Raw genomic sequence first — 27,337 nt, forward strand, 5'->3', positions numbered from 1 at the left:
TCGAGTATTTTATTTCCGGTATATTCGACAATGATCGAACATCAATTTTCAGTATTTTCGAATATGGTCGAGTATTCAATTTCCGGTATATTCGATCATGGTTGAGCATCAATTTTCGGTATATTCGACCATGGTCGAGTATTCCATTTTTCGGTATATTCGACCATGGTCCAGTATTCATGCCCCGGTATATTCAACCATGGTCAAGTAGTCAATTTTCGGTATTTTCGACTATTGTCGAGTAATCCGTTTTTCGGTATATTTGACCATGGTCGAATTCTCGAACATGGTCGAACATACCAGAAAATGGAATTGATGGAATGATATCTGACAATATTTTACGGAACTATAGACCGTATAGGCTCAGCATAATTATTATAACCCCAAATATTGGATATAACAAGATCTTTTTATAGACTCTGTAGAGCAAGGTGATGTTATGACGAACTCGGTCAAGGCGCTAATACGTAAAGGTGAACTTTTGGAGAGAAAAAAATGTCCAGACTATTATTCTTCTCCTGATGATTGTCTCTAGTTAAGTCACAGAATACCTACAGGGGCCGGTTGTTCGATAGGCGTTTGGCTTAAACGGTGGCTAAGTTCAAAATGGAAAAAAATTATCTATTTATTGAACAACTGAACTGAAATATTTCAATGTAAATAGTTTAATTTTCAATGGAAGTTCATATTTAATGCATAAATGTAGGCTCAATTATTCACAAGATGTATGAGAACACTTTGGCTTATCCACCGTTTCAGCTAAGCGCCTTTCGAGCAACCGGCCTCAGAAGGAGAACTCTTTTTGTTTTTTCTTGCATACGTGGATTCGTCACTCAGGAAGTACCGTAAAGCAGGAAATCACCACCCTGCCAACAGCCCCGTTTTTAATATGGGCAGGTGGGTGATTGCTTCCATTTGCGGTACTTGCGAAAAACAATGGTTATCCCCTGAAGATATTCTGTGGTTTAGTCGAAACGTAGAAAAGTTTTCAAAATGTTTACTCTTTACAGAGTCTCTATTGTTTTAATGTCCGATAAGTTTTCATTATTTGATATCAATGAATTGAGAGGCAATGACCATAAACATTATGTAGAAAAACGCAATACTGATATTCTTTTAAAGCTTTCCGTAAAACGGAACTCTTGTGCACCTTTGATATATTTTTGAATCTCTGTTCAAGAACTAGCGCCAGCTCATTTCAATTGTTTTTGCCAGCAAATGCAGCTGCTAGCTGCCAATGGCTTAATCTCCACAAATAAACAAGTTTCATAGAAACTGACGCCCGTTTTTAATACTTCCCCAATCCATTTTGAAATTCTAGTACTGAATAATGCGTTCCACGCCAACTTTACAAGTCTTAGAGCAACTGGTCGTCTTGGTCCTTCATCCCTGGGCATCTACTATGTGGGGAAAGATAATGACAACATGGTGATTCTCAGGAATGGGATACAGTTCTGGACAGTTCCCTACACTGGAACATACAAAATCACTGCAGTTGATGCAGCTGGAGGACATGATAAATACGGCTCAACTGCTCGAGGTCGTGGGGCTTATATCAGGGGTGAATTTAAATTTCAGAAAGGAGATGTCATTAAAATATTGGTTGGACAGACAGCTGCAGTGAATTCTGGGAGTTGGTCTTCAGGGGGAGGTGGCGGATCATTTCTAGCGACATCGTCAAACACACCGCTTATTGTTGCTGGGGGCGGGGTTGGCGTTGAAAATCTCAGGAACAGAATGGCAAACTGTGATGCAAATGCAAGAACATCTGGAAGAAGAAATCAATGTGAACGCTCGTGTGCCATTTGGTCTGGGGGGGAGAATGGGAGTGGCGCTTCCCAAGCAGACAACGATTACTCAGGTAATCCCCCATAGACCGAGAACTCGAATAGGTTTTCAATATTTGCGCAATTTCTTAAACCACGTAAATTCTAGTGACAGGTCATTACTAAATAAATATACACATAAGGCAGTATTTGAAGCGATCACCGAAAACAGCTGTTCAAAACGACGCATACCCTCTGCAGGCACGTTTAATATATTTGTTGATTCTGACAGCTTCTTTAAAGAGTGCCCTATCGCTACACGGATATTCTATCAGCATAATAACTTATTTGAGCAAATGATGATTAAGTGAATGCTTTTCTCGGTGTACGAAAACAGACCTTTTGAATCGTCTTTTAAAAACACTCTTCTTCCAATACAAACACCATTTTTTTCACTAACGATGAGTGTGCGCTTTCGCCTGGAAGACGTCTACCACGTTTTGATACATCTTGTGTAGGTTTAGACAAACAGAATCATTTCGAATCGCAAATTTTCCTTTTTAATTTAATTATTGCACAGCTTTACCCATGGCTAAAACTTGGGAATTTCTTACGCCCTATACCAACTGCGACTAAGCAATTGTAACTAACAATTTGAGATTAATTATTTTTGTAACTTAAAAGATTTAAAAATATAATATTTGTTCTTAAAGGTGGTGGTGGTGGTGGATTTTACAGCAATGGACGCAGCAGTTCTCATTTTGGTGGTTCCTATGGCCGAGGTGGGGAAGGAGGGAGAGGATTTATTCAGGGGAGTGCAGGAGGACGTGCTGGCACTAATAATGCTGTCGGTGGATTTGGAGGAGGAGGAGGAGCAAATGGAGACGGAGGAGGTGCAGGAGGAGGTGGAGGATATTCTGGTGGAGCATCAGGAAATAATGATAATCAATCTTGTGGTGGAGGAGGTGGTTCTTACAACGCTGGAAAGACGCAAGCAAACGTAGAAGACGTGAATGAAAACGGAGATGGTTATGTCGAAATAAAACGTGTTGTTTAAAACAGTATCGGCTTTTAATTTGCTATGTTTAGTGATCTTTATTGCGCTTTGGTTGCTGAGAACAAGACTTAATAATAATCTGATGTATTTTATAAACAAAAATGATGGGAATAATAATTTAGCCTAAAAAATTAGGTACATGTGTAACTTTACTTTGTTTTATAAATAAAATGATTTTTTTCCTTTCTTTCACCATAAATAAATGCAATCATTTTCAAGCCGAAGAACAATTCTGAGAGACTGTATTTTGGGTGGTGGGGTTTTTTGTCTACTCGGAATGTTTCTCGCTGTTGGACGAAATGCAGATATTCTACACATTGAGAGATAAATTCAACCAAAACGTCATGATAAAATATCCAAACACCAGAGAGAGTGACGAACGCGACATTACGTCAGATTTCAGAGGTGTAAAGTGATAAATTATAAATCCGAGTAAGAGGAATGATTTTTTTAAATACAACTTTGCTCCCTCTTCATACAGCAGTATAATTGATTTCATTTATTTTGATGTAACCTGATAAATAAATGTTACTATCATAGTATCACCATTCCTATATCGTTTCCGGGCTTTCTTCTGCGTGATGTTTTATTCTACGTCCACCCATGTTTTTCATGAATGTTGTCATGATGCGAAAGTTGCAAATTGTAATATTTTCAGGTCAAAATTTTTCTCTATGAGGGAGCTATAACCTTGTTTTTCTTTCTGTAGATATGAAACTATACCGGAAATATTTGAAGCAGTTTGAAGAAGGACGTTTTTTCTTATTTTATGATAATGTGTTTAAAAGTGAATCTGGCCAATGGCTGTTTATTGATTTTTGATATATTTTATTCACAAGCTTCGTTATATGATAAAGTCACAAGATATAGCCTAGCTACAATTGAATACAAGTACATTACAACACACATTTATTATTTTACGTGTACGGCACGATAGGATAAACGACGCGATATTGGACAATACAATGCAACACAAGACAAGTAGAATGGAATGACTGGAGCTCCACAACAGTTAAAACTATAATTACTTGCAGCTCTATTAATTAACATATAAATGTAAAAACAACTATTTATAACTTATTTATAACTATAATTATATATAAGAGCTCATGAAACAAAGAAGTTATTTCAAAGTGCAAGTCAAGTCCGTACATAAAGCCCCGCACAGACGAGCAAGTTTTCCTTGACAAGTTTTTTGACACGTTCACTTGCTCGTGTGTACGACGAACAAGTTTTCCTTGACAAGTTTTCCTTGACAAGTTTTATTTGTTCGTGTGTACGTAAAAAAATTTTTCTTGGCAAGTTTTACGAGTCCGCATTACTGAAGTACGTAAATATATTGATGAATATATTGATGCGCAGTAGCCTACTGCGCATTTCCTTGTCAAGTTTTCCTTGACGGCCGTACACACGAACATTTTTCCTTGTTGAAAAGCTGGCATGACTAGCTTTTGAACAAGGCTCCTTGTCAAGGAAAAATTGTCAATTTTCGTGCGTACACACGGGCAAATAAAACTTGTAAAGGAAAACTTGTCAAGGAAAACTTGCTCGTCTGTGCGGGGTTTAAGTAAACAAACTATACTGTCTGAATATCCAACAATATCTATAGGCTCCCCATCAATTTGAATTAAATATATAAATGAGAGTTTGTTCGGAGACATACGAAAATTTGTGAAATTTTGCATCAGAAAGCCCTCGCATCATGAGCAGAACTGGTGCACAAGAACAGATTTGACTTCTACTTTAAGAAGTTGCAAATACTTGCCCAAAGCAATTGAAAAATGCTTAATAAATATAAACGAACAAATTAAACGAAATAATGTGGAAAACTAAAGTTATCTTTAAAAAATCCAATACAACGTCAAATTAACCAAATCAAATTAATACGATAAGAGCAAAGCTGTGGAGGAAGATATCGAATTCATATATTTAGTGAAATAGCAAAAAATAGCAAATGAATAAAGATAGCACAATTTCACACAATCCAAACTTACAAACACTGATATTTTAAATGTAAACTTTATCTCCAAAAAACGTTTTCCACACGCTTGCTACTACAAATATTCGAAATCAGAAAGATGATATGTCGCCGCTACAAGAGTTGTTAATATTATGGGAAATTGATTTGTTTACGTATGATTATGGCGTTAATTGCACGACCTTATTTTCCTATTATTCATTAATTATATATTTTCTGGACGCAGAAGATACATAATTAATTTCATAATTCCTATCTGATTGTTTGTTATAATTAACACCGCACTTTACTTCAGGATTTCCGTTGACTTGGAAGTAACAACAGTCAGCATCAACTAAAGTTATTAGAACAATAGAAAAAGTTCCTTTGTAGTTAAAGTATAGAAAACCTAAATTGGGTGGAGCTTGAAATGTAATGTGCTTGCCATCTGACGCCCCCACACATTTTGGAGCCAAAACTTGTCATTCACTCTGATTGGGGACTTTCATGCACTGATTTACCAGGCATGTCCAAATTGCTTGAAATGCTTCTGCTACAAAACTGCCAACAGTGAATTCACCAATACGATAACCAAATCCAGTAGTTTTATATGAATCATCTGTTGCGAAAGATCTGGAAAAATGTTAATCAATCTAAAACAATTCCATTTTTTTTAATTCCACATCAGCTAGGCCATTTTTTTTAAACAAGTATTTAAAACGACACCTTTGCTCGGAGTGAAAGCTGTTATTTTCATATACAGTTTAACTTATATGAACAAGCATACAAACAGTCCTAGCCTGGAAGACTCAAAAGCCTGCTAATATCACTCATCCTTATTCATCTTCTTCATTTACCATACAGACAGTGAAACATTTTTTAGTTTTTTTTCTGACAGTGTATTATTTATACAGGCTCTGTCAGGGAGGCCAGAGTCAGAGTGGGACATACTATATTACTAGTTGTTGTTATATTTGCCATTCGTGGTATCACACCACAAAAATGACCTACTTTTACCCACTTAGCTATCACACCACAAAAATTACCTACTGTTGTCTTTACCTTAAGCAGATAGCCAATCTCTGTTGTGGAATTATAGGGTTTCGGTAATTTGTGGTTTGTTTGCGAACATGAGTACCAACGATAACATGTTTTCAAATGTTTTCGGGTGTCATTCTGAAGTACTGGGAAAACCGCTGTTCATCCAGTCGAAGCTCCTGTACGAGACGATGAAATTCTCCAAGTTGTTGCCAAGGTGAATCCAAAAGTACTAGTCCGTCTTCGACGCGGATGCCGATGAAGCAGTAAAAAGAAATGCGCCTGGGGCTGGTTGTATCAAGCCCAATTAGCTTAAACGGTGGATGGGTCAAAATTAGATTAGCACTCTTACAACTCTTTTGAATGAGTCAACATGATTATTATGCACTGAATATGTAGTTGTAAACAGTAGCTTTGTATTAAAGTAAAAAACATTTTGTTCGCTTGTTGGATAAAACGGCAAACTTGCTTTCTATTAAGAACTTATCAACCGTTTAAGCTAAACGGACTTGATACAACCGGCCCCTGGTCTGTACGCGCATTTTAATTCCTGCGAATTTCAGTACGAGAATCGTCATTCTCGCGTGTTGTTTGCTTACGCCATCAGTCAAAACTGGTAGGGTCGCCGAGTTTTTCAGTATTATCCATTTTTTGCATAAACCTGGACAATAACATAGATAATGAGCTGTATTGTATTTCCATCTAGCCTCCAAACCATCTATATCCTAAAAACTTTGAATTAACTTTCTTCCTCTTCCTCTTGTTGGGAATGCTTAAATTTCATATATAATTGGTACATGTGATAAAACGTCTCGCAGGTGAAATAATACAGTGGCCTAGCCAGCCTGACGATTTAGTCATGCTATGCGAATTTTATGTTATAACCATTATAAATTTCCTTAGAAATTCATTGTTTTAACAGCCAATGAGCACCAAAATATTAGCATAGCATATATGACTAAATTGTCGGGCTCGCTACGCCGCTACGCCAAGAATATTAAAAACGTTTTCTATCAAATACTTGTTTTTGGTTTTATACTTGGAACTACTAAAAAATTGTTGGATGAAGTAACAAAAATTCTTAATTGAACGTTTTGCTCTCTGTGTTTATAGTGCTCTGTGTTTATAGTGCAAAATCGTATGGAATCTTCTTGATATCTCTCAATTTTGAAAAGGTGATGTCAAATCCCAATCTCGCAGCAGGTTTTAAAATATTCAGAGTGTATAAACGACTGAACAAGAAACTTTAATAAAATGGGGCTCTTACCGTGGCCTTTCCCCTGAAATTTGAGGTCGAGGGACCCTCGTCAAATTGAGTCTCTTCCTCGTGTTAGGAATGCCTAAAATTGATAGATAAGAATTGGTAAAGATGGTAAAAACGTCTTTCAAGTGAAAGAATTAAGAATACTGCAGACGTTTTCTATCAAATACTTTTTTGTTTTATACTTGGAACTACTGAAAATTGTTGGATGAAATAATAGAAATTATTAATTGAACGTTTTGCTCTCTAAAGGTGTCAATACTGCGAAATTGTACGTAGACTCCTTAATAATTATCTATCTCCTAATTTTGAAAAGGTGATGTCCAAAACCAATCTCGCGACCGGTTTTAAAAAATTCAGAGTATATTAAAGATTGAACAAGAAACTTTAATAAAATGGGGCTCCTACCGTGGCCTCTCTTTCTTCCTCTTCCTCATGTTGGGAATTCTTAAAATTGATAGAAAAAAATTGGTGCAGGTGATAAAAAAGTCTCGCAGGTGAAAGAATTAAGAATACTGCAGACGTTTTCTATGAAATACTTTTATCATTTAATTTATTTTATACTTGGCACTACTTGAAATTGTTGGATGAAGTAATAAAAATTTTTAATTAAATGTTTTCCTCTCAGAAGGTGTTTATACTGCGAAATTCTATGGAAACTCTTTAATATTTCGTTCACGTATAAGTTTGTGAGTTGACATTTTCGCCAATTACCTCTCGTGCAATTTTGAAAACGTGATGTCAAAAAACGATCCCGGCAGGCTTTAAAATATGTATAGAGTATGTTTGCATGCAACTGAACAAGAAAATTTTAAAGAAATGGCGTTCCTACCGTGGCCTCCCCCGTTCCTCCTGTATTCGTTCTTTCCTCCCGCCTTCTTCTATTCTAACTGGGCATCAGCTTCCGCCTCAAATTCCCCTATGCTTGCTCATACATCTCCCTATTAATTTTAGGCTTGACCTCGAAATCTGATGCTGGTCTCGCCATAAAGTTAAATTCTTTCTTTCGACAGATCGCCTGTTGAATTAAATTTTTCAGTATTGAAAAAAGTCTATATAGCTACAGATAAGAAAGACAGCTTACCTTTCATACAATCCAATGAACAGGATGGTGTAATGCTTAGGTATTTAGCCACCACCTCGGAAAAAATACGAAATAAAGTAAACGCAAGCAAATTCACAAATATTTTGTAGCAGCACATCTCTTTCTTTCACCTACTTTTGTAGGCCACTTTCTGAACCCTTTAATTTTGGCCCACACCAAATATCCGGCCTTATATATTGAAAAGATTTTTTATTTGCTTTCGGCATCTAGTGGAAAAATAAAAATTAGTTATGAAGTAATTTGCAGTATGGTGCTGAATGTAGCAAGTGAGCTTAGAAAGCTTCCTTTACCGCGGAAGACCTTGTATTATTCTGGCTGAATCACCCATCTTGTATCTCTGCAATTATTTACTTGTTTTCGGCATCTAGTCGAAAAAAAGAAATTATCAAGCAATTTGCAGTATGGTGCTGAATGTGTAGCAATTTTTTGAGGTTACTAATAATCTTCCTCTACCGCGAAAGACCATTCTTGTCATGGCTAGCTAAGCTATAATAACATACTGTTAAGTTATTACCTATAACTGTAAATCAACAACAATTTCATAAAGAAATTTATGCGACCCTTGCTTAGTTGTTGACAAGCTACAACTACATTCAAAAACATACTCGATGGCCCTCTAAGCCCTCTTACGTAAGTTTGTGACTTGAAATTTTCGCTAATTACCTATCGCCCAATTTTGAAAACGTGATTTTAAAAACCGTTCCTAGTAGGTTTTAAAATATATATAGAGTATGTTTGCAACTGAACAAGAAACTTTAATGAAATGGGGTTGCTTACCGCGGCGTCTCCCATTCTTCCTGAATTCGTCCTTTCTACCTCCCCGCCTTCTTTCCTTTGGCCCGGGCATCAGCTTCCGCCTCAATTTCCTCTTGGGCTAACCCTGACGGCGGAAACTCATGATGCCTCTGGGAAATAAGTTAGATTGTTTATGAAACAATTATCAATCCAACGAATCAAGTTCTTCCTGCATTCGTTCTGTCATCCCTTCTCATCATGCCTTCTTCTCTGGGTCGGGCATCAGCTTCCGCCTCAATCTCTTCTATTCCTCGGTCGAACATATCCCTATTAAGCCTTGACGGCGGAAACTGAGCCGGTCTCTCCATAAAGTGAAATTCTTGCTTTCGACAGAATGCCTGTTGAATTAAAGTTTTCAATTTTGCAATAAGGTCTAAATAGCCAAAGATAAGAAGGATAGCTTACCTTTCATATAACCCAAAGAACACGATGGCGTAACGCGTGTTTACCTTAGCTATGACTTGGGACAAAAAACGAAATAATGTAAACGCAAGCAAATTCACAAATATTTTGTAGCAGCACATCTCTCTGTTTCACCTACTTTTGCCGGCCTCTCTCCAAACCCTTTAATCTTGGCCCACACCATATCTCCCGTCACAATATCTATATTTATATTTGTTTTCAACATCTAGTGGAAAATAAAAATTATAGTTATGAAGCAATTTGCAGTATGGTGCTGAATGTAACAAGTCAGGTTGGCAAGCTTCCTTTACCGCGGAAGACCAGGTATTATTCTGGCTGTGGCTAGCTGAGCTATAATTCTAATTTATGTCTTGACATACTGTTAAGTTATTACCTTTCACTGTATATCAACAACAATTTATAATTCCAAACAAAGAAGGCCTATATACGATGGCAAAGAAATTTATACGACCTTCGCTTAGTTGTTGACCATCTACAACTACATCTAAAAACATAGACAAACCCTGCAAAATGTTTGAGAATGGGAAAGTATCGATACGCTGGAACTCAACAGCACTGGTTGCAGAACCTTTTCCATTCAATATCTTAAAATTTAAAACGTATTAATTTGCTTGATAATTTTTTTTGGTCCAAAATATCATTTTTTTCAAAACTATAAAACAGCTATACGAATAAGTATATGGTATGTACCCAAAGGTTTTTATACCAGTTTATAACAATGTGAATTTTTGTTCGAAAAAGTCATTTACGCGTTTTAATAAGTCTAGATTTGATCATTAATAGTATTTTATATCATCAATCATCAGTCATCATATGTATAATTTTATGCGCCTGTTTGTATAAAATATTGGCTCTGCGATAATCGGTTCTACAATGTTTTAAACTATGATTTTTGCAGATCAATCCCTGAAACTTGTTTATTTATAATATTCAAAATCGGAGACGAAAAAAATTCAAACTTAGGTGTGTTTTTTGGCTCTATTTTCGTGTATTGTAGATAGGATTTGCGCTGGCAAATTATTCCCGACTTTGTAAAATGATCTTATAGATATAATAGTTCAGAGTTTTATTGTGTGAAATTAAAGAAATTCACAGCTTTTAATTGAGACACTGAAAACAATCTTAAATAATTGGCACTCTTACCACAACATTATTTATTCTTAAACCGAGGTCGAGGCACTAATTTGTCACGCTAGGTCCTGGATTCGGGGACATGTTTGTTCAGGACTTGAGACCTCATATTTATATTGTCTTCAGGTTTTCAGCTGTAGATGCAACGTTAGCTCCATGGTGTTGAATTGTGCTTTTTTCTTCTCCTGTTCTAACAAAATTGATATATTTCGGCCATTAAGTGCCGGGCACAAAATAAAAATGGAATTGATCTGATTAATAAGCCTGCAGTTACACTGAATTCTTGAAAAGACCTACTTCAGAGTGTTCTGCCTTAAGGGGTTCGTTCCGAAAAATTACTGTGTCCCAGAATTCCGACGACTCTCAAATTTGGCATGCACTATTACTGTTTGAAACTTAATGCAATCAATTTAATTAAAAGTGATCTCAACTCACATGTGCCCATCCAATATGCTAGATGGATCAGTGCGGTGTTAAACCTGCATGTGAGCCACAACACTAGTCTAAAGAGGCAGGTAATTTCAAGATATAATTAATTCGGTATGAAAAAGATTTGATTGAAATGGTTGGTTTCTTTTGCGGAATGAACTTATTTCCTTTTCTCACCACGTTCGCACGAAGGAAAATATTTTACTTCTCCATACACCAACATACATAACGATATAGATGTATATGGTAGGGCACTTGCCTACCCTATATACTGGAGATACACAGATAATTTTATTTTGCATGTTGAACCCGGTTTTAATATACCATGATATAACACATGCATTGAAACCAGAATACATACCTCGGCGTAGCTGAAGATGTAGTTAAAACACCCAGCCGATTGTAAGGTTGACTTCTGGCATGTTGTCTGGTTGTCGACTTTGACTGCATCAATTTTCCTTTTTCTGCAGAGGTATGGCTTAAGCTTTCTTAGTCCGAATTTCGACAGTCGACCTCTGAATTATTTCAGGGATCATCGACTTCATACTAATTTACTGCCAAGCCCCGGCTTCGCTCTTATCAGCAAGTTTGATTTTGTTTTGCCGATTGTGGAATCGGATTTAAGTGTCGTTTCGAATTAACAGCATCGTTTCTTTGTCAAAGCAATCTTCCAGCTCTGCATCGACTGGTCATGATTATCGGTTAACTTGAGATTTTGCCTCCGGATTGTCATCTTCGTGCTTTAATTGAACGGTTCTCAGCTCTATCAACTAAACGGGCGTTTAATTTGAAATATCTCTGTCTAGATAAGGCTCAACTTCTAACATACATTCGGCAGCATCGACATTGAGAGAAATATCGAACAATTCTTTCCCTTCGTTTGACGACGTAACTACACGAAGTGGAGAAGAACAACGTGTTCCACGGCAACGCGATGCATTGTGCCTAATTTGCATCACAAAGATCCACTACTTCCGGAAGAAAATACGCCTTCAGAATAATATATTGTTCCCAAGGGCGTCGTTTTCTCTTACGCATGTTTAAATTATTGCTGAATTCGTCTAGGAATCCCTACAAGTATAGAAAATTATTGTAAAAAGCAAATTTGTCTGCACTCCCTCACATCGACTATTTTAAATCTCAACTCTTACAGACGAAGGGAAATTCTGACTCGCGCCAGGAGATGATTAACAAATATCGTGACTAACAAATAGCTATACCGGATGAGATTGTTGGGGGAATTTAATTATTTGTATCTTTGAATCCATGCATATAACTGTTCAGTTATAAATTAGTCAATTTACACTAAAGTGTGCATGCTAGTATAGAAAGTTACGGCAAAGCCACGCCATGTTACAAAAGTTACAAAAGCCGAGTTATTAGAGAACAACTGCATGTACAGAATATTTTAACGAATTAGCACACTTACCATAACAATTTTTGTCCCACATCCGAGGTCGATCGACCAATAATTAAGTCCTATATTTAAGAACACGTTTTTGGAGACCTCTCATTTAGGTCTTCTTTAATTTCTTCACCTGTAGTTAGCTTCAGGTTCAGCCCCGAATTATTGCATTTCATGTTGCTAGAGGTATTTCTCCAAATTGTAAGGCACGGTTATTAGTTTCGGTAATCCAACAACGTAAAATGGTGCTTTTCGATAAAACGTCTGGAAAATTTCTTGGGTGGCATCTCTTCCAACAAAACTGATGTATTTTCTGCCACGATATATAGATGCCTCGTATAAAATAAAAATATAATTTATCTTATTATTAGGCCTTGCCTACAATTTCAGTCCAATAACATTACTCGATGCAGAATGTGTTTTTCCTACGCCAAATTAACTTGTTCGTTACGTTTCTGAAAAATTGCTGTCCCTTGTAACTCTAAATAAACACTCTCAAATTCTACCTACCGCTTTCTGGTTTAAATTGTCCAGCGCTATTGCATCAAATTTGAAAAGTAATTCCAAGTTACATCTGCTCTTCTGTATAATATGTTTGATTAAACTGTGGGGTTTTAGACCTAACACGAGACTCCACCAGCTTGATAATTTCTAGAATTGAAACAAAATTCGGTATAAAATAGAAGTGTGATATGATATAATTGAACGGACTAGTTTCATTTGCGCAAATAAAATTAAATCCTCTTTACTATTTATTTAGTGGAGCGAATTATGCAGGCTAGGCCATGTGAAAAGCGCATCAAATCAAAAGCTTAAAGGTCTTTCATTATAATTATTATGCAGTTTTCACCTCGCCTAGTCGAAAAATTCGCTCCATAGGCTCTAAGATAAAATAAAAATATAAAATACACTATAAATGTACATGATAGGGTACGTGTGAGCACTTGCTGTATCCTAGAAGGAAAAGAAAAAAGGACTGAGATCTGTACAGGGATAACTATTGAGAAATAACTTTTTAACTCGGTTAAATGAACCTGCATGGTGTTATTATTGATCGAGCATGACACAAGCCACTACATGAAATAGAGTATACATACCTCCACATGGCTGAAAATCGAGTTAAAACACCCAGCCGATTGTAAGATTCACTTCTGGCGTTTTTCCTGCATGGATGACTTTGACTGCCTTCTTGAATCCGATTTTTGATCTCTGAATTACTTGCAAAATCATCGAGCACGTATTCTTTCACTGCAAATCACCAGTTTTGTTGTTATCAGCAAATTTGTTTTTTTTCACCGCTTATGGAATGAATATTTGGACGGATTAAAACCGATATGTAATCCTCCTTTGGCAACACTGCCATTTCATAGCATCGTGGCTTCATCAATATAGCTTTCAGCGCTAGCGCTGTATGTAATAAAACTAGCCTTAATAGCCGGTTAACTTGTACCTTTGACCTTCAGCTTTTGTATCTTTGTGCTTCGAGTGGCTCTTAGCTTTAAACCATAAACATTCTGGGGCCGGTTTTAAAATGCCTGCTGGCCAGAGATATTTTAAGATAACAACACAACATGTCACACCTCGAAAGTAGAAAACCAATGGTTTCAGGAAAATTAAAGGAGTGGCAGTAATGGGTTTGCACGCACATACCGCCACCAAGCATTAACCCTGTTCAAAATCTTTGGTACCATGTCAAGGGGATAGTACAGGAGAAGAATAAATCCACAAAGCGTCGATGATTTGTGAGTTGCTGTAAAGACGGCCTGGGATGAATTTCCTTTCACTAATATTAATACACCTTAAATAAAGAATCCTGCGCAAAATTTAAAAGCTGTCATTACGCCCAAAACAAGGCCCAGAAAATATTAATAATTCATATAGATGTGTTCTAATATATTTACTCGTATGTGATGTTGGAGTAACTGCAGTTACGTTCATTTACACCATTAGAATTTTTTTCGAGCAGTTCTTTTTTACTACCAGTGTAGTTTGTCGTGGAGCTAATGATCTCCTGCACAGCAGCTGAATCCTTGACTCATGACGAATGTAACATCAGCATACCTTCCGTCATGTACCAAAATGTTGTATTCAAATTTAATGTCATGTACAATTGGCACGCAATGTCAATTCAATTTGTCGGGTTTGAAGTTGTAATAAAGATTGAAATGATATTTTTTTGTCAAAGGTGGTGGATGTGGGGGATTCTACAGAAATGGACGCGCAAGTGCTTCTTTGGTTGTTCCTTTGGTTTTGGAGGAGAAGGGAGGGGGATTTAATCATGGAGTGCTGGAAAACGTGCTTTTTATAATAATTACGACTCGTGTGTTAAAGTAGGAAGTTCCTACAACGCTCGGATATGACAAGTAAACGTGGAGGCCATCAATAGAGACCCGCTAACAAAGTTTGTGTTTTAACTCCACTATTTTTAAGTGTGCGGCAATTTCGCTAAATTACAAACGTTCTGCATAAAACTTGTGATACTCAGCAGTAATGTAAGAAAGCAATAGGCTATTTCTGATGTATTTAGAAAAGCAGCAAATTCAGCTTTGCCGTATGTGTTTCACGTTCGCCGTATACAATTTAATGCCTGAACGGCTGAGTGTGTATGCAGTCGTTAAAAGTTAGTTAATTAATTTTATTAATTTTGCAGTCAGCAAAATTAATTCGCTAATTCTTGGCAGGAATTTCTAGGGGAAAATGCGAGTTGAAAATTCTAGTATTTTTCACGTCAAAATCTTCGCTGTTGTGGACCTATATAATCCTGTTTTACTTCCTGGAATATTCCTAACTATATGCCGGGAATATTCGAAGCAGTTCGAAAAAGGACTTTCTTCCTCATTTTATAGTAATGCAGTCAAAAATGAATCAGGCCAATGGCTGTTTATTGATTTTATTTATTTATTTCATTTACAAGCTTCGTCATATAGGATAAAGTCAAAAGATATAATTACAATTTTTGAATACAAATACACTACAACAAACAATTATTTTATACGTATATACTGACGGCACTCGCATTATGAATAGGCAAGAACGGACTTGACATCTACTTTAAGAAAGTAGTTGTAAATACTGACTGAAAGCAATTGAAAAATGCTTAATATAATCAAAAAAATTAAGAAACGAAATAATGAAAAACACAAGATCTTTAATAATTATACATAATGAGCTCATTAAATTACTGTAACATATAAAGTAAATGCGGAAAACAATAGTTATTTTTATAATATGCAATACACCATCAAATTAATGAAATAAAATTAATATACGATAAAAGCAAAGCTGTGGAAAACGATATGGCTACTGCAACTGATCGAATTCATGTTTAAGTGAAAATATTGCAAATCAATAAAGATATAGCACAATTCTTACAAAATCTAAATTTACAAACACGCAATCAACATTTTTAATAGAAACTTGATCTGTAAAATTTAATAACGTTTTCCACACGCTTGCGTGTTGCAAAAGTTGTTAATGTTATGAGAAATTGATTTGTTTACGTATGATTATGGCGTTACTAATTGCACGACCTTATTTTTCTATTATTTATTAATTATATATTATCTCAACAAAGAAGAAACATAATTAAATTAATATCCTTAGAAGTGACAATTCGGAAGAATTTAACAATATTTCAGTCACTGTAACTTTGCTCTTTTTACAATAATTTTACAATTTCAAAAACTTCTGAACGACTAATTCAAGGAATAACCTTTAGAAACCTGAGTATAGGCGTACGAGCCCCATATCAATCGAGGGGGTGTGTACAACTGAGACAGTTAATATCTCGAAAATGCTTCACACAAAATTTCAAATTAAATTAGATGGCTTAGCGTTTTACAACAGATTATATTCGTTTGTTGTTTAAAACAACTCCAATTACAAAAATTAAAGAAAATGGAAACGTACTGACTGGCAGAATACATGCATGGAATGCCGAAAATTTTCTTATCCTTTTATCATTTGATGCAAAATTTTATCTTTGAAAAAATTTCAAACTAGCGTGTTTCGAATTGTGAACGCACAGATAAAAAAAATCCACAATTAAGTCAAGCATCTTAAAAGAGCACATGTCACGTAGGATTTAATTACTTATCACATTCATTGCAATAGCGCTTACGCTGATACCAACAGTGCAGACGTTCGTGAAGACACAGGGAAGTAATTTTATTTTGAACAGTTATTAAAGTCCGTTATATGTTTTATATGCATGTTTTTAATTTTTCAAAATAATCCATGGGCTCTACGTAGGACAAAATATATATTCAAAATATTCTAAGATATCTTTAAAGCTGCCTGGATTAGTTTATGACATAAAATTTGAAACTTGGCAAATTCTAGTCAAAGACTCACGCGAACTTGAAAATTAATAGGCCTAAGTATAAAGAGAATATAAATGAAAACTTTTAGTTTAACGATGTTGGTAGTGTCGAAAAGAAAATATTCGCATTTGGGAGATTCGACAACAGTTTCGGCCTCAGAAATACACATTGAACTTCGCAAACAAGCGACAAGATTTTAACGTCCCAAACACTGCTGATGAAGAAGAAACACCACCAACGTTTCCTCAAACGAAGAACTTATATCAGCAAATACCACGAAAATTTCTTGAACGAAGCACATAAAGCCGGCTGCTGGCCCATTGACCTTACATGGATGTAGGAATGAGCAACGGGGGCGCATTGACAAAAAAACACTTCCTATTTTCAGGTCTAGAAATTGTTTCATTGGATTGATAATTCTTTCATCAACAATCTAACCTATTTCCTAGGAATGTCCAAAGTAAAAAACGAGGCAGCCAGCTACAGTGAAGAGGATTTGGGTGGCCGAAAGTCAAGGGCTACAAAGAGTGACCGGCAAAATCAAATCAAAATCAAAGAAAGAGACGCGCGGCAGGCAAAACATTAGTTAATTTATTTGCGATTACCTTATTTCGTATTTTGCCCCGCGTGGTCTCCAAGGGTACAGATATAACAAACGCTTCACAAACTTGTTTTTTGGGTCACCGGTATGAAAGGTAAGCTACCTTTATCTTTGACTATTTAGACGTTTAATGAAAAACTGAAAACTTTAATTGAACAGGTGATCCATGCATCGAAAGCAAAAATCTAACGCATTGGAGTAAAAAGCCAGCAAGGAGAACTTGACTAGAAAAAACTTGCTCGTCTGTACGGGGCTTTACACACGGAAAATATTGCGGAATATTAATAATATATGTCAAGTAATAAATCATTAAAATCAATAAATTCAATTTAAAACTTATTGCTTAGATGGATTTATAATCGTTAAGTTATGATACGAGTGATTTGACCACTAGAATACTACAAATCCAGGGGTTTAGTTTGCAATTGCATGATTTCTGACGTAAAAACAGTGGCATTATGCATCGTTGCAGTATAGTTTCAGAAAATCCTGTAGAATGAAAACTTTAATTGTTAGGCATAAATCTAATATTACTTTGATAAAAAAAATAGTGCAGCGATTAATAGCATGAGTTATTCCCAATTGGTAAGATAGCTAAGAAATCTAACGATTAGAATATCAGACAAAATTTGGTACAGCAAATCCCATCTACAACGCACAAAATTAGCGCAAAATGCACACCTAAGCTTGCATTGCTTTCCTTTTCGATTTTGAATGCCACAAATAAATATTGCAGGACCGATGATGGCGCATACACAAAGATGGTAATCTTTAAAACTGCTATTAATGATAAACTACGGACTGATTTAGACGTTGCGATATGACGTCACTCACTCAATTGTTTATGAACTGATATAAAAGCCTATGGGTACAGTGTATAAGTATTCGTATAGCTGTTTTAATTTTATAGATTTGAAAAGAATTCCAGATATCGTGGACGAAAAAAAATATTAACCAAATAAATAATACATTTTGAATTTTAAGATATTGAATGGAATTAAAGGTTTAGCACCTAATACTGTTGAGTACCAGCGTATCGACACTTTCTCATTCTCAAACAGTTTGCAGGGCTTGTCTATGTTTTTGGATACAGTTGAAGCTGGTCAACAACAAAGCAAAGGTCGTATAAATTTCTCTACCATCGTATATAGACCTTCTTTGTCTGGAATTATGGAATTGTTGTTGACATACAGTGATAGGAAATAACTTAACTTAAGACATGAAGCAGAATTATAGCTTGGCTAGCCACACCCAGAATAATACCATGTCTTCCGCAGTAAAGGAAGCTTGCAAACCTCAACTAGCTACATTCAGCACCATACTGCAAATTACTTCATAACTAATTTTATTTTTCCACTAGATGCCGAAAGCAAATAAAAAATCTTTTCAATATAAGACGGGAGATTTGGTGTGGGCCAAAACTAAAGGGTTTAGAAAGTGGCCGGCAAAAGTAGGTGAAAGAAAGAGATGTGCTGCAACAAAATATTTGTGAATTTGCTTGCGTTTACATTATTTCGTTTTTTGGCTAAGGTCGTAGCTAAGGTAAACACGCGTTACGACATCGTGTTCTTTGGGTCGTATTAAAGGTAAGCTATCTTTCTTATCTTTGGCTATTTGGATTTTATCGCAAAATTGAAAACTTTAATTCAACAGGCGTTCTGTCGAAAGCAAAAATTTGATCTTATGGAGAGACCGGCATCAGTTTCCGCCGTCAAGGCTTAATAGGGATATGTTCGACCGAGTTATCGAAGAGATTGAGGCGAAAGCTGATGCCCGGGCTAGAAACGAAGGCAGGGATGACGAAACGAATACAGAAAGAACGGGGGAGGCCACGGTAGGAACACCATTTCTTTAAAGTTTCTTGTTCAGTTGCATGCAAACATACTCTCTATAATTTTAAACCTGCCAGGAACGGGTTTTGACATAACGTTTTTAAATTGGACGATAGATAATTAGCGAAAATATCAACTCAGAAACCTACGTAAACTGAAAATTATGGAGACTCCACACAATTTCTCATAGTAAACACCTTCAGAGAGCAAAACGTTCAATTAATAATCCTTACTACTTCTTCCAAAAATTTTCAGTAGTCCCAATACAAAACAACGAACAAGTATTTGAAGGCAAACGTCTGTAGTATTCTTAATTCTTTCACTTGGAAGACTTTTTTACCATCTGTACCCATTTTTATCTATCAATTTTAAGCATTCCACATCTGAAGAGGAAGATCCTGTATTTGACGAGGGTCCCTCGACATCAAATTTCAAGGGAAAGGCAAGGGTAGGAGCCCCGAAGGTCGTTTAAATTTCTCTACCATCGTATATAGACCTTCTTTCTCTGGAATTATGGAATTGTTGTTGACATACAGTGATAGGAAATAACTTAAGACATGAAGCAGAATTATAGCTTGGCTAGCCACAGCCAGAATAATACCAGGTCTTCCGCGGTAAAGGAAGCTTGCTAACCTCACTTGCTACATTCAGCACCATACTGCAAATTACTTCATAACTATATTTTATTTTTCCACTAGATGCCGAAAGAAAATAAAAAATCTTTTCAATATAAGACGGGAGATTTGCTGTGGGCAAAAATTAAAGGGTTCAGAAACTGGCCGGCTAAAGTAGGTGAAAGAAAGAGATATGCTGCAACAAAATATTTGTGAATTTGCTTGCATGCGTTTACATTATTTCGTTTTTTGGCTAAGGTCGTAGCTAAGGTAAACACGCGTTACGACATCGTGTTCTTTGGGTCGTATTAAAGGTAAGCTATCTTTCTTATCTTTGGCCATTTAGACTTTATTGCAAAATTGAAAACTATAATTAAACAGGCGTTCTGAAAAAAGTAAGAATTTGACCTTAGAGAGACCGCATCAGTTTCCGCCGTCAAGGCTTAATAGGGATATGTTCGAACGAGGTATCGAAGAGATTGAGGCGAAAGCTGATGCCCGGACTAGAAACGAAGGCAGGGATGACGAAACGAATACAGAAAGAACGGGGAGGCCACGGTGAGAACACCATTTCTTTAAAGTTTCTTGTTCAGTTGCATGGAAACATACTCTCTATAATTTTAAACCTGCCAGGAACGGGTTTTGACATAACGTTTTTAAATTGGACGATAGATAATTAGCGAAAATATCAACTCAGAAACCTACGTAAACTGAAATTATGGAGACTCCAACAATTTCTCATATAAACACCTTCAGAGAGCAAAACGTTCAATTAATAATCACTACTTCATCCAACAATTTTCAGTAGTCCCAATACAAAACAAGAACAAGTATTTGATGGCAAACGTCTGTAGTATTCTTATTTCTTTCACTTGGAAGACTTTTTTACCATCTGTACCCATTTTTATCTATCAATTTTAAGCATTCCACATCTGAAGAGGAAGATCCTGTATTTGACGAGGGTCCCTCGACATCAAATTTCAAGGGAAAGGCAAGGGTAGGAGCCCCGAAGGTCGTTTAAATTTCTCTCCCATCGTATATAGACCTTCTTTGTCTGGAATTATGGAATTGTTGTTGACATACAGTGATAGGAAATAACTTAAGACATGAAGCAGAATTATAGCTTGGCTAGCCACAGCCAGAATAATACCAGGTCTTCCGCGGTAAAGGAAGCTTGCTAACCTCACTTGCTACATTCAGCACCATACTGCAAATTACTTCATAACTATATTTTATTTTTCCACTAGATGCCGAAAGAAAATAAAAAATCTTTTCAATATAAGACGGGAGATTTGCTGTGGGCAAAAATTAAAGGGTTCAGAAACTGGCCGGCTAAAGTAGGTGAAAGAAAGAGATGTGCTGCTACAAAATATTTGTGAATTTGCTTGCATGCGTTTACATTATTTCGTTTTTTGGCCCAGGTCGTAGCTAAGGTAAAAACGCGTTACGACATCGTGTTCTTTGGGTCGTATTAAAGGTAAGCTATCTTTCTTATCTTTGGCCATTTAGACTTTATTGCAAAATTGAAAACTATAATTCAACAGGCGTTCTGAGGAAAGTAAGAATTTGACCTTATGGAGAGACCGGCATCAGTTTCCGCCGTCAAGGCTTAATAGGGATATGTTCGACCGAGGTATCGAAGAGATTGAGGCGAAAGCTGATGCCCGGGCTAGAAACGAAGGCAGGGATGACGAAACAAATACAGAAAGAACGGGGGAGGCCACGGTAGGAACACCATTTCCTAAAAGTTTCTTGTTCAGTGGCATGGAAACATGCTCTCTATAATTTTAAACCTGCCAGGATCTGCATGGTTTTGACATAACGTTTTTAAATTGGACGATAGATAATTAGCGAAAATATCAACTCAGAAACCTACGTAAAGTGAATATTATGGAGTCTCCACACAATTTCTCAGTATAAACACCTTCAGAGAGCAAAACGTTCAATTAATAATCTTTACTATACTTCATCCAACAATTTTCAGTAGTCCCAATACAAAACAACGAACAAGTATTTGATGGAAAACGTTTGTAGTATTCTTAATTCATTCACTTGGAAGAATTTTTTACCATCTGTACCCATTTTTATCTATCAATTTTAAGCATTCCACATCTGAAGAGGAAGATCCTGAATTTGACGAGGGTCCCTCGACATCAAATTTCAAGGGAAAGGCAAGGGTAGGAGCCCCGAAGGTCGTTTAAATATCTCTGCCATCGTATATAGACCTTCTTTGTCTGGAATTATGGAATTGTTGTTGACATACAGTGATAGGAAATAACTTAACTTAAGACATGAAGCAGAATTATAGCTTGACTAGCCACAGCCAGAATAATACCAGGTCTTCCGCGGTAAAGGAAGCTTGCTAACCTCACTTGCTACATTCAGCACCATACTGCAAATTAATTCCTAACTAATTTTTATTTTTCCACTAGATGCCGAAAGAAAATAAAAAATCTTTTCAATATAAGACGGGAGATTTGCTGTGGGCAAAAATTAAAGGGTTCAGAAAGTGGCCGGCTAAAGTAGGTGAAAGAAAGAGATGTGCTGCAACAAAATATTTGTGAATTTGCTTGCATGCGTTTACATTATTTCGTTTTTTGGCTAAGGTCGTAGCTAAGGTAAACACGCGTTACGACATCGTGTTCTTTGGGTCGTATTAAAGGTAAGCTATCTTTCTTATCTTTGGCTATTTGGACTTTATCGCAAAATTGAAAACTTAATTCAACAGGCGTTCTGAAAAGAAGAATTTGACCTTATGGAGAGACCGGCATCAGTTTCCGCCGTCAAGGCTTAATAGGGATATGTTCGACCGAGGTATCGGAGAGATTGAGGCGAAAGCTGATGCCCGGGCTAGAAAGGAGGGCAGGGATGACGAAACGAATACAGAAAGAACGGGGGAGGCCACGGTAGGAACACCATTTCTTTAAAGTTTCTTGTTCAGTTGCATGCAAACATACTCTCTATAATTTTAAACCTGCATGCCAGGATCTGGTTTTGACATAACGTTTTTAAATTGGACGATAGATAATTAGCGAAAATATCAACTCAGAAACCTACGTAAACTGAATATTATGGAGTCTCCACACAATTTCTCAGTATAAACACCTTCAGAGAGCAAAACGTTCAATTAATAATCTTTACTACTTCATCCAACAATTTTCAGTAGTCCCAATACAAAACAACGAACAAGTATTTGATGGAAAACGTCAGTAGTATTCTAAATTCATTCACTTGGAAGACTTTTTTACCATCTGTACCCATTTTTATCTATCAATTTCAAGCATTCCACATCTGAAGAGGAAGATCCTGAATTTGACGAGGGTCCCTCGACATCAAATTTCATGGGAAAGGGAAGGGTAGGAGCCCCGAAGGTCGTTTAAATTTCTCTACCATCGTATATAGACCTTCTTTGTTTGGAATTATGGAATTGTTGTTGACATACATTGATAGGAAATAACTTAACTTAAGACATGAAGCAGAATTATAGCTTGGCTAGCCACAGCCAGAATAATACCAGGTCTTCCGCGGTAAAGGAAGCTTGCTAACCTCACTTGCTACATTCAGCACCATACTGCAAATTATTTCATAACTAACTTTTATTTTTCCACTAGATGCCGAAAGAAAATAAAAAATCTTTTCAATATAAGACGGGAGATTTGCTTTGGGCAAAAATTAAAGGGTTCAGAAAGTGGCTGGCTAAAGTAGGTGAAAGTAAGAGATGTGCTGCTACAAAATATTTGTGAATTTGCTTGCGTTTACATTATTTCGTTTTTTTGCTAAGGTCGTAGCTAAGGTAAACACGCGTTACGACATCGTGTTCTTTGGGTCGTATTAAAGGTAAGCTATCTTTCTTATCTTTGGCCATTTAGACTTTATTGCAAAATTGAAAACTATAATTCAACAGGCGTTCTGAAAAAAGTAAGAATTTGACCTTACGAAGAGACCTGCATTAGTTTCCGCCGTCAAGGCTTAATAGGGATATGTTCGAACGAGGTATCGAAGAGATTGAGGCGAAAGCTGATGCCCGGACTAGAAACGAAGGCAGGGATGACGAAACGAATACAGAAAGAACGGGGGAGGCCACGGTAGGAACACCATTTCTTTAAAGTTTCTTGTTCAGTTGCATGCAAACATACTCTCTATAATTTTAAACCTGCCAGGATCTGGTTTTGACATAACGTTTTGAAATTGGACGATAGATAATTAGCGAAAATATCAACTCAGAAACCTACGTAAACTGAATATTATGGAGTCTCCACACAATTTCTCAGTATAAACACCTTCAGAGAGCAAAACGTTCAATTAATAATCTTTACAACTTCATCCAACAATTTTCAGTAGTCCCAATACAAAACAACGAACAAGTATTTGATGGAAAACGTCTGTAGTATTCTTAATTCATTCACTTGGAAGACTTTTTTACCATCTGTACCCATTTTTATCTATCAATTTTAAGCATTCCACATCTGAAGAGGAAGATCCTGAATTTGACGAGGGTCCCTCGACATCAAATTTCAAGGGAAAGGCAAGGGTAGGAGCCCCGAAGGTCGTTTAAATTTCTCTACCATCGTATATAGACCTTCTTTGTCTGGAATTATGGAATTGTTGTTGACATACAGTGATAGGAAATAACTTAACTTAAGACATGAAGTAGAATTATAGCTTGGCTAGCCACAGCCAGAATAATACCAGGTCTTCCGCGGTAAAGGAAGCTTGCTAACCTCACTTGCTACATTCAGCACCATACTGCAAATTAATTCATAACTAATTTTTATTTTTCCACTAGATGCCGAAAGAAAATAAAAAATCTTTTCAATATAAGACGGGAGATTTGCTGTGGGCAAAAATTAAAGGGTTCAGAAAGTGGCCGGCTAAAGGAGGTGAAAGAAAGAGATGTGCTGCTACAAAATATTTGTGAATTTGCTTGCGTTTACATTATTTCGTATTTTGGCTAAGGTCGTAGCTAAGGTAAACACTAGTTACGACATCGTGTTCTTTGGGTCGTATTAAAGGTGAGCTATCTTTCTTATCTTTGGCCATTTAGACTTTATTGCAAAATAGAAAACTATAATTCAACAGGCGTTCTGAGGAAAGTAAGAATTTGACTTTATGGAGAGACCGGCATCAGTTTCCGCCGTCAAGGCCTGATAGGGATATGTTCGACCGAGGTATCGAAGAGATTGAGGCGAAAGCTGATGCCCGGGCTAGAAAAGAAGGCAGGGATGACGAAACGAATACAGAAAGAACGGGGGAGGCCACGGTAGGAACACCATTTCTTTAAAGTTTCTTATTCAGTTGCATGCAAACATACTCTCTATAATTTTAAACCTGCCAGGATCTGGTTTTGACATAACGTTTTTAAATTGGACGATAGATAATTAGCGAGAAATATCAACTAATAAACCTACGTAAACAAAATATTATGGAGTCACCCACACAATTTCTCAGTGTAAACACCTTCAGAGAGCAAAACGTTCAATTAATAATCTTTACTACTTCATCCAACAATTTTCAGTAGTCCCAATACAAAACAACGAACAAGTATTTGATGGAAAACGTTTGTAGTATTCTTAATTCATTCACTTGGAAGAATTTTTTACCATCTGTACCCATCTTTATCTATCAATTTTAAGCGTTCCACATCTGAAGAGGAAGATCCTGAATTTGACGAGGGTCCCTCGACATCAAATTTCAAGGGAAAGGCAAGGGTAGGAGCCCCGAAGGTCGTTTAAATTTCTCTACCATCGTATATAGACCTTCTTTGCCTGGAATTATGGAATTGTTGTTGACATACAGTGATAGGAAATAACTTAACTTAAGACATGAAGCAGAATTATAGCTTGGCTAGCCACAGCCAGAATAATACCAGGTCTTCCGCGGTAAAGGAAGCTTGCTAACCTCACTTGCTACATTCAGCACCATACTGCAATTTACTTCATAACTAATTTTTATTTTTTCACTAGATGCCGAAAGCAAATAAAAAATCTTTTCAATATAAGACAGGAGATTTGGTGTGGGCCAAAATTAAAGGGTTCAAAAAGTGGCCGGCTAAAGTAGGTGAAAGAAAGAGATGTGCTGCTACAAAATATTTGTGAATTTTCTTGCGTTTACATTATTTCGTTTTTTGTCCAAGGTCGTAGCGAAGGTAAACACGCGTTACGCTATCGTGTTCTTTGGGTCATATGAAAGGTAAGCTATCTTTCTTATCTTTAGCTATTTGGACTTTATCGCAAAATTGAAAACTTTAATTCAACAGGCGTTCTGTCAAAAGCAAAAATTTGACCTTATGGAGAGACCGGCATCAGTTTCCGCCGTCAAGGCTTAATAGGGATATGTTCCACCGAGGTATCGAAGAGATTGAGGCGGAAGCTGATGCCCGGGCTAGAAACGAAGGCAGGGATGACGAAACGAATACAGAAAGAACGGGGGAGGCCACGGTAGGAACACCATTTCTTTAAACTTTACCTCGACCTCAAATTTCAGGAGAAAAGCAACGGTAGGAGCCCCGAAGGTCATATAAATTTCTCTAATATCGTATATGAACCTTCCTTGTCTGGAATTATGGAATTGTTGTTGACATACAGTGATAAGTAATAACTTAACTTAAGACATGAAGTAGAATTATAGCTTGGCTAGTCACAGCCAGAATAATACAAGGTCTTCTGCGGTAAAGGAAGCTTGCTAACCTCACTTGCTACATTCAGCACCATACTGCAAATTACTTCATAACTAATTTTTATTTTTCCACTAGATGCCGAAAGAAAATAAAAAATCTTTTCAATATAAGACGGGAGATTTGATGTGGGCCAAAATTAAAGGGTTCAGAAAGTATCTGGCTAAATTAGGTGAAAGAAAGACATCTGCTGCTACAAAATATTTGTGAATTTGCTTGCGTTTACATTATTTCGTTTTTTGGCCAAGGTCATAGCGAAGGTAAACACGCGTTACGAAATCGTGTTCTTTGGGTCGTATGAAAGGTAAGCTATCTTTCTTATCTTCGGCTATTTAGACTTTATTGCAAAATTAAAAACTATAATTCAACAGGCGTTCTCAGAAAAGTAAGAATTTGACCTTATGGAGAGACCGGCATCAGTTTCCGCCGTCAAGGCTTAATAGGGATATGTACGACCGAGGAATCGAAGAGATTGAGGCGGAAGCTGATGTCCGGGCCGAGAAGAAAGCAGGCAGGACAGAGCGAGTACAGAGAGGAACGGGAAGGCCACGGTAGAAACGCCATTTCTTTTAAAGTTTCTAGTTTAGTTGCATGCAAACATACTCTCTATAATTTTAAACCTGCCAGAATCGGGTTTTGACATCAGTAACGTTTTTAAATTGGACGATAGATAATTAGCGAAAATATCAACTCAGAAACCTACGTAAACTTAATATTATGGAGTCTCCACACAATTTCGCAGTATAAACACCTTCAGAGAGCCAAACGTTCAATTAATAATTTTTACTACTTCATCCAACAATTTTCAGTAGTCCCAATACAAAACAACGAACAAGTATTTGATAGAAAACGTCTGTAGTATTCTTAATTCTTTCACTTGGAAGACTTTTTTACCATCTGTACCCTTTTTTTATCTATATATTTTAAG

The 27,337-nt window shown here is 36.6% G+C and overlaps 1 protein-coding gene and 1 long non-coding RNA gene across 2 annotated transcripts; one reads left to right on the forward strand and one right to left on the reverse strand.

The window, feature by feature from the left end:
- The first annotated feature begins 889 nt into the window (after positions 1 to 889).
- LOC114540384 (loricrin-like) lies at positions 890 to 2,823 on the forward strand. The gene is made up of 4 exons (XM_028560577.1): positions 890 to 897; positions 1,011 to 1,069; positions 1,322 to 1,861; positions 2,480 to 2,823. Exons 1-4 carry the CDS (start codon positions 890 to 892, stop codon positions 2,821 to 2,823), a joined length of 951 nt encoding a protein of 316 aa, XP_028416378.1.
- A 4,202-nt stretch (positions 2,824 to 7,025) lies between these two features.
- On the reverse strand, positions 7,026 to 8,091 carry LOC114540382. The gene is made up of 3 exons (XR_003689043.1): positions 7,912 to 8,091; positions 7,488 to 7,526; positions 7,026 to 7,158 (listed from the first exon to the last, which is right to left on the reverse strand). It is a non-coding gene; the product is annotated as an uncharacterized LOC114540382 (long non-coding RNA).
- Between the last annotated feature and the right edge of the window lie 19,246 nt (positions 8,092 to 27,337).

This window comes from Dendronephthya gigantea, unplaced genomic scaffold (genome assembly GCF_004324835.1).
Source record: "Dendronephthya gigantea isolate DGI-Jeju-01 unplaced genomic scaffold, DenGig_1.0 000232F, whole genome shotgun sequence".
Lineage (NCBI taxonomy): Eukaryota > Metazoa > Cnidaria > Anthozoa > Malacalcyonacea > Nephtheidae > Dendronephthya > Dendronephthya gigantea.

Excerpts from the sequence above, each read along its gene's own strand:
- LOC114540384 (XM_028560577.1), top strand. Across the intron at positions 1,070-1,321 it reads TGATATCAATGAATTGAGAG|TACTGAATAATGCGTTCCAC; the intron begins GCAATGACCATA and ends TTGAAATTCTAG. Across the intron at positions 1,862-2,479 it reads AGCAGACAACGATTACTCAG|GTGGTGGTGGTGGTGGATTT; the intron begins GTAATCCCCCAT and ends TTGTTCTTAAAG.